Genomic DNA, 8,713 nt, shown 5'->3' on the forward strand with positions numbered 1-8,713 from the left:
TAGATCACAGATGAGCCTAAATAATGGTACCAAACTGCCTGTATTCACTGAAATGAAAACTAATAAATTAAATTAAAAAAAAAAACAAAAAAACAATCTATTCAGAGCTCCGAGTCGAATCATATTATATATTTCAAAGAACCCCACTCTTCAAAATAAAATCATGTTATATTTAAAATCACATTTCTTTAATCAGGTGCAGTAAAAATTGGTATTAAAGTCATAGTGTTTTCTGCCTTATCCATGCAGTAACCAAAGGAACTAAATTAGTAGGCAAAATGATGATGTTTGTATACAATGCTATTGGGAAAGAATATCTTCCCGAGAAATAGTTTAGAATATCAAAGTGTGCATCATTTGCCCTCAAATGTATCAGGCCATGTTTATAATTTTACTGTAGGCCAGGCTGACCCAGATCTCCCCCCCTCCTCCGTCTTCTTTTAAATATTTTTAGTTAGTTATTACAGACAGAAAGAGAGGAAGAAGAGGGGAGATAGAGAGAGAGAAGGGGCATGGCGTGGCCTCTAGCCACTGGAATTGGACTCCAGATGCATGCGCCACCATGTGCATCTGGCCTACTTGGGACCTGGAGAATCAAACATGGGTCCTTAGGCCTCACAGACGCACCTTGACGGCTAAGCCATCTCTCCTGCCCGGGACCTCATTTTTTTCATCCAGACTGGCTTCAAGCCCAGACCTCTCTTCCTTTTTCTACCACCTAATTCCTGGGATTAAAGGCATGCAGCACCATCCCCACTTGAAAACTATTCATTAAAACCCAATTGCAATGACGTCAATAGAGTAGTAAATACATAAAAATGCAATACACATTCTTGCAGAGAGGGAACATGCCACAGTGAAGTTTAAATTACAAGAAAACTTTCAGTGTTGACTTTGGAATTAATCACTGATTATATGAAAACATCAAGTTTGAGCACTGGGATTATTGACCTATTCACTTGAAATCTGGACCACCACATGCTACTTACCCATAATTACCTATTAGGAACTCAGTCACCAGACTTGATTTTGAACTCATGTCTTAATGATACCTTATGCCCTTATACAAAGGGAGGCTCATATCAGAAAGCCAAACTGCAAAGCCACGTTGCTTACTCTGTCATTCTTGAATGACAGACATGTCCACAAATACCTATATCTGATATGTTTCTTTTATGTTAAAGATTCCCTCACACATATGTTTGGCATGTGCTCATGTCTTCAAATAGGCTTATATCTCGCATCTTGTTCTGGATGAGAAATACAACCCTCACACTGCACTGATGGCACATACATGTTCTCTCAATCTGCTTGGATAAAAGTCACCTCAATTTTATTCACAAGACTCAGAAAAATTTACTATGTTTTATCTGCTTGCATATTTTTTTATTATCATTACAATATTATAGGCCCTGCATGATACAATGGAACTTTTAATGTGACATAAGAGCAATGGATTCCAACTCAAACCACACCAAAGATCTTCACAAAGGCCTCATGCACCAAAGAGAGCACTGCCCAAACACATCACGTTGAAGTGCCCTATGTGAATTCAAGTAGGGTAGAATACTCAGAAACAACTTCAACTCACTCACTGGCAACACTGCAGAATAATTCTGATGACATTCATGCATATGGGGAGTTATTTTAACAACAACAAAAAGCAATAGTCACTGTTTCACAAGGACACATTTAATAAGTATGGCTCGTATGTGTAGAGCACTGGAATGCAAAAGAAGTCTGCAAGTTTGTAATTAAGGACTGATTATGTAAACATAAATGTTGACCCACAGGAATCTTCCATCAACATAAATTCAATTTCCTAGCCTGCACAACTAGTTTTCCTTGAAGCTAGAATAGCATTTTAGACACCAGACTTGATTTTCAACCTGTTATTTGTTTACATATTTGACAGCAACAGAGAAAGAAACAGAGAGAGAGAGAAAGAGAGAGAGGGAGGGAGAGAATGGGTGTGCCAGGGCCTTCAGCCACTGCAAATGAACTCCATATGTGTGCACCTCCTTGTGCATCTGGCTAACATGGGTCCTGGGGAATCAAGCCTTGAACGGGGGTCCTTAGGCTTCACAGGCAAGCACTTAACTGCTAAGCCATCTCTCCAGCCCTCATTCTAATTTTTTGAGAAATATTATGCTTTGATAGAAGTAGAGATCCAGACTTTTATCATAAAGACCAGTTGAAGATCCCCTGAAAGGTGATGTCTACATGTAAATTATTGCAGTCACTCCCAATAGTCCAACAACATGGCATGCACTAAAATACTTCCAAAATAAATGATAACTTGCTATCAATTACCTATAGGACAATCTCACATATATGTTCATTTGTTGCATGCACATTTTGAACCCAAATAAAGTATAAATATATGATTTTAAATTGAAGATTTCATACCTGTGACTCAGCCTTGTCACTGTCTCCATGGCTGTTTCGGCTGCCTTCTATTTTCATTATAGGCTCTGCTGCTGCCATAGCAAAAACATGCTTAGGTAAAATTTGCTCAAAGGAAACAGTAATTAAAAAAATCTTAATAGAATTAAGTACAATGCTTTAATTATAAAAGTCCTAGGTTTGACTTGGTGGCACACACTATTGATATCAGCATTCAGGAGGAAAAGGCCAGCGGATCCTTGTGAGTTCAAGGCCAGCCTAGGAGTATAGAGTGAGTTCTAGGTCAGCCTTGGTTTGAGTGACACCACATCTCAAAAATTAATCTGCCACCCACAGAAAAATCTGAAAGAAAATGAATTACTTTTATAAGTCAGACATTAGATTAAACTGAATTTTGAAGACACTTCCATATTTGGAGACATTAAAAATATCACTGGGACAGACTATAGAAATAAACATGACCTGAGAAGGGAATGATTGCAAAGTTCCATTCAAAATTTAGCACCTGAGGAACAATGAACAACACACTAGATACACATTTTGAATACATCATAGGTGCATGTCATGTCATATTTTTCGGTGTCTTCCTCCAACAAGAAAGTGATAAGTCATATGTAATTAAACCATTAAAATTTCTGTCAATTTTTTTCTCAGCTTACAACATGGCATGAAACACTCTTTGTGCCCCACTTCCCTTACGTTCTTTAAGAATCATCATTCCAAAAAGACATAACTGGTCATTCTGTCTCTGTACTTTTTAAAAAAAATTATTTATTTGAGAGCGATAGATAGATAGAGAGAGAAAGAGAGAGAGAGAGGGAGAGAGAGAGAGAGAGAGGGAGAGAATGGGTGTGCCAGTGCCTCCAACCACGGCAAACAAACTCCAGATGCATGCACCCCCTTGTGCATCTGGCTAATGTGGGTCTTGGGGAATTGAGCCTCAAACTGGGGTCCTTAGGCTTCACAGGTAAGGGCTTAACCACTAAGCCATCTCTCCAGCCCCATCTCTATACTTTTTAAACATGATGACAGCAAGGCTTCTATATGCTAAGTCCCCGTGCATGCTGGTGTGAATGGTTGATTTTTATTTTCCTCCACAGTTTTGTTATTGATGGAGATTTGCTTAATGTCAGTTACTGTAGTAGAAAATAGCTCAATGTGACATTTAGGAATGGCATCCAAATACTCTCCATGACATGATGTTACAGAACATGATGTGCACTTATGTATAAAAACATGTAAGACAATAGGTATAGATACATAGAAGTCAATAGGTGAAAACAGAAATTGAGTGAGAACCTTGCTCAGAAACTGAATAATACCACCTGATGAGGAAGAAAATGCTGAGGAAATTTGTAGATTTAGGAAAATTTTGCTGGATTAAGCTCCATATCCACCTATCACAGACTACTTACCTGTTTTCCAAAGGGAATGATAATCATAAAAGCATTCAACTGTGTTACTGATCAATATGGATCTAACCTTTTATTTGTACATTTGCCGGTCGTTGTCTTGCTTCAGTAGTAGTGCCATGTAAATTATCAGCTTCTTTCACCTCAGAAGGAGACTCCGGGATATGCTGCAAAAACAATGAAGAAAACGGTTTCAAAATATCTATTCAGAGCTACAAACGGAATCATATTATATATATATATATGTATATATATATATAAATGAACCCCACACTTCAAAACAAAAGGAACAAGTATTTAAAATCATATTTCTTCAAATTGTTTGCTGTAAAAATTGTTTTAGATATCACATTTATTTTCTGCCTTATCCATGCAATAGCCAATGGAACTGAATTAGGTAGGCAAAAGGAAAACTTCTGAATACCACACAATACCACAAACAGTATGTTCCTAAGAAATACTTTAGAATAACAAAGTTTACACCATTTGCCCTCAAATGTAGCAGGCCATGCTTGTAATTTTATTGTAGCCCAGGCTGACCTGGATCTCATTCTTTGATCTGGACTGGCTATTGAGCCCAGATTTCTCCTCCGTCCTCTGCATCCCAATTGCTGGGATTAAAGGCATGTAGCACCATACCCAATTGCTACCCATTTGTAAAAATCCAATTGAAATGATCTTATTAGATTAGTAAATACATACAATTACACATTCTAGTAGAGAGGAGACACACCCCAGTGAACTGAAAACTACAAGAAAAGATTCAACCCTTGACTTTGGTGTTAATCACCAATTATATGAAAACACCAAGTTTGAGCACAGGGACTATTGACCCGTTCACTTGAAATCGAGACCATCCCATGTTACTTAGCCATGATTTTCTATTTGGAACTGAGTCATCAGGCTTGATTTTGACCTCAATTCTTAACGACATCTTATGCCTTTAAACAACTAGAGATAGAGGTTATCAGAAAGCAAAATTGCAAAGCCACTGAAAGATGATCTGTGCCTGTCGTTAAATGCAAGCTCTCACAACACACTACCAACCTGCAATCTGAAAGATCTATCCAAAAGTAAAACTAAATTGGGATGTATTACCTCATGAGGCCAACAAATATGCATTTATATAGTGATACAGTACATTTTGAAAGTGAATACACAGAATATATTTAGTTTTAAAATTTGAATACTCCATACCTTTGGTATATCCATTTCACTGTTTCCATGACTGACTTTCTGTATTTCAGGTTTCACAGTATGATCTTCTGATGCTTCTAGAAAAAAAAATGGACACTTCAATTAAATGACTTGCATAAAAATAATTGCACTCAAAATACTATGGAATAGAGCTTTAGTTGTAGTAAAATATTTATTTATATATTTGATTTTCAAATATTCTGAACCTTACTTGAATATGTGGTTCTTTTAATATTTTTTGATGTTTGTTTTAGGTAGGGTCATGCTCTAGCCAAGGCTGACTGGGAATTTACTATGTAGTCTCAGGGTAGCCTTGAAGTCATGGCAATCCTTATATCTCTGCTTCTTGAGTGCTGGGATTAAAGGCATGAGCCACCACACCTGTCTAAGATTCTGTTATGTTTTGAACTTTAAACATGTGTCTGGTACTATCCCTAGCCTTGAAATGGTTCAGAAAAGAGAATGATTACAAGGATTTTATCTAAGCTCATCAGCTCAGGATAAATGCACAATTCCCCAAAATGCACATATTGAAAATATTGTAGTGACATGTCATCTCGCATTATTTACTGTAACATCCTTAAGACAGAAAAGGGCAAATGAGTGCTGGAGAGATGGCTTAGTGGTTAAGTGCTTGCCTGTGAAGCCTAAGGACCTCAGTTCAAGGCTCAATTCCCCAGGACACACATTAGCCAGATGCACAAGGGGGTGCAGGCATCTGGAGTTCGTTGGCAGTGGCTGGACACCTTGGCACACCCATTCTCTCTCTCTATCTGCCTCTTTCTCTATCGCTCTCAAATAAATAAATAAAACTAACAATAAATAAATAAATGGCAAATGAAATGGAGTTTGTCATCAACTATTCTGTCTGTTTTCCCCTATGTATGTAAATAGTGTGCAACAGAAATAGTAATTTTTAGTATCCCACTCTCTTTATGTCTATTGATGACTCAGTCTGACACAAGAAGGCATCATGGATTATGCCATCTTTTTTTGTTGTTGTTGTTCTGTGTATATGACGACACAACTCTGCTCATGCAGCCAACCTTCTTTCCATCCTTGTATGAGTGGTTGATATTCTTTTGCTCAACAACTATTTATGGAGATGTTTCTAAATTCAGGCCTTGGGTATTAAAAGAGCTCGATGATAGCCTTAAGAATGGCTTTCTAAGACATGGCCCGTTGTCTGATGGTGCACAGCGTGTGACTGTGCACTCAGAATGAAAACATTCATTAAAACATCAACAGGTTGTTATGTCTATAGGAGAAAATACGAAAATCAGTCATAAAGGACGTACTAGCAACAAGTGATGGTGAAAGTAAAGGAAGCAAAAGTTACGGCCAAATATGTCATTTTTTGACAAAAATTGTTGAGATAAGGCTTCCTGACTATCAGAGCTTACATTGTAATGTTTTCATGGTCAAAGTAGCCAGAAACCAATTTGTATTCAAGAATAGTTCTTACCTTTACTTTGTGAATGTGTTGTATGTTTTGGTCTTTGAGCAATAGTTATATGACCATCTCCTTTTGTCTTAGAAAGGGGCTCAGAAATACTCTGTTAATATAAAAAAAAACATGAGTTCATTTCCAGCCAAGATGGTGACTGCCTAACTGCACCGCACATCCCCGGGAAAGAAAGGCAAGGCATTAAGGGTTCACTGGGTCTTTTAGGGGAGAGAAATCTCTAATAGGTTGCCAGTGGGAGGGCACAGAGGGGGGAAAAAGGGAATCTCTGATTCCCTTGCTCACGGGTAGCCCACCAGTCCCCCAATCACCCCAAGTAGTCCCCATACCCACAGACCCAGCTTCAGGATACCCCTGCACTTACTGTAGGAAAGGGGACCCAGCCCAGCATAGTTCCACTTGCCTCACTGCACAGGGATGATTACCCTGCTACCCCCGCCCACGTGTGACCTTGGGCAGGCTCTGCCTGCTGGCCAGCTGGAGCTCGGGCTCCATTGGTCCATTTGCCCACCACATGCTGATCCCTGCTTGTGCAAGCTTAGCCTGCTCTGCCCATTTGCCTACTTACTGCTCTGGCGGTTCATGCGCGAGCTCAGGCCCATTCCACCTGCCCAGTGAGCTCAGGATTACGCTGCCTGTCCGCCTGTGCCAGCTCAGGTGCAAGCCCCTGCCTGTCTGCTGTGCCGGCTGACAGCCACTGTCCTGTTGTGAGCGAGCTCAGGCTGCTTCTGTGTCCCAGGCTGCTTCCGTGCTTGGTGCTTCAGCATCCCTTCGAGCGCTAGCGCAGGCAGCTTTGGCGCATCACTGCTTGAGAGCTCAGGCAACTTTGGCGCTCCTGCCATGCAGGCGCTCAGGCTGCTTTGGCATTGTGCCAAGTGAGAGCTCAGACTGCTTGGACATCTGGCCTTAGGCTGCTTCCGCTTCCCACTGTGCTTGAGCTCAGCCTGATCCACGTGTTAGCTCAAGACCACTCAGCACATCTGCTTGCCTGCCAGCTAGCCCAGGCCAGTTCCCCAGAAAGCACCACTTCCCCGGCCCATCGAGACCACAGTCCTACTCTCCCTGTCCATAAACTGTGATGGGCAGACCACAATGCAAAGAAATAACATGAAAAATCAAATGTAAGTAAATCCAGTTAGAACACCCAGTCCTACAATGAACACCTCTAATCAAAACATAAAAGAGACATAAGGATCAGAACACCAAAATGAAGCTATGAGCAATGCAACCCTGACCAAGCTATTGGTAGAACTTTCAGAAAAGCAACAAAGGACCAATAATTGTGTGGATGCTGCCATCACTACACTAGACCTAATGGATAAGAAAATGCAAGAAGTTCAAAGACAGTTAAGAGATATGAAGGAGAGTGAAACAAAGAGGACCTCAAAAACCAGCTGGCGATGCTCAATGAAGACATAAAGAAATGCAAGGATGAATTCCAAGAAGCATCAAGAAAATCAGAAAATGATGTGAAAAGGGAGCTTGACAGAGGGATGGAAACTATATATAGAAGGATAGTAGACAATGCAAACCTAATTGAACAAGTCCAAAACTCTCTAGAAGCTCTCAAGAATAGAGTCAGCCATGTGGAGGATAGAAACTCTGATCTGGAAGACAAGATGGAAGAAACAGTTCGAGAGTTCAAAAGTTTCAATAAGTTCAAAAATTTCTGTGAACAGAACATGAGGGAATTGTGGGATACCCTTAAATGTCCTAATATCCAGATCAGTGGAATACCAGAAGGAGAAGAAATTCAGACCAAAGGCATGGAGAGCTTATTTAACAAAATAATCAAAGAAAACTTTCCCACTCTCTTAAAAGAAAGGCCCATCAAGATACAAGAAGCTAACAGAACTCCAAACAGATTGGACCAAAGGAGAAACTCTCCAAGACATATTGTCATTAAGGCTCTAAACATTGACACCAAAGAGAAGATCCTAAAAGCAGTTAGGGAAAAATAGCACATCACTTTTAAAGGTAACCCCATCAGAATTACTTCAGACTTCTCAATGGAAACCCTGAAAGCCAGAAGGGCCTGAAATGAAACACTGCAAAGTCTAAGAACCTATGGCTTCCAACCCAAAGTACTCTACCCAGCAAAAGTATCTCTCATAATAGATGGTGAAAGAAAAACTTTCCATGGCAAAACTCAGCTTTACAATTATATGAACACAAAACCAAACTATAGAGAAAGTATTTCAGGAAATTCTCCACACAGAAGAATCAAATAATC

General features: G+C 39.7%; 1 protein-coding gene across 1 annotated transcript in view; it reads right to left on the bottom strand.

Moving 5' to 3' along the window:
- Positions 1 to 6,603, bottom strand: part of LOC123462893 — a 65,312-nt gene extending 58,709 nt beyond the window's left edge. Inside the window, exons 1-4 of the mRNA XM_045157061.1 lie at positions 6,481 to 6,603; positions 5,016 to 5,092; positions 3,889 to 3,985; positions 2,410 to 2,480 (exon numbers count right to left, since the gene is read on the bottom strand). Of these exons, the coding sequence (XP_045012996.1) occupies positions 2,410 to 2,480; positions 3,889 to 3,985; positions 5,016 to 5,030 (183 nt within the window). The 5' untranslated portion in view covers positions 5,031 to 5,092; positions 6,481 to 6,603. The remainder of the gene's footprint in view (positions 1 to 2,409; positions 2,481 to 3,888; positions 3,986 to 5,015; positions 5,093 to 6,480) is intronic.
- Between the last annotated feature and the right edge of the window lie 2,110 nt (positions 6,604 to 8,713).

Source organism: Jaculus jaculus, chromosome 8 (genome assembly GCF_020740685.1).
Source record: "Jaculus jaculus isolate mJacJac1 chromosome 8, mJacJac1.mat.Y.cur, whole genome shotgun sequence".
Lineage (NCBI taxonomy): Eukaryota > Metazoa > Chordata > Mammalia > Rodentia > Dipodidae > Jaculus > Jaculus jaculus.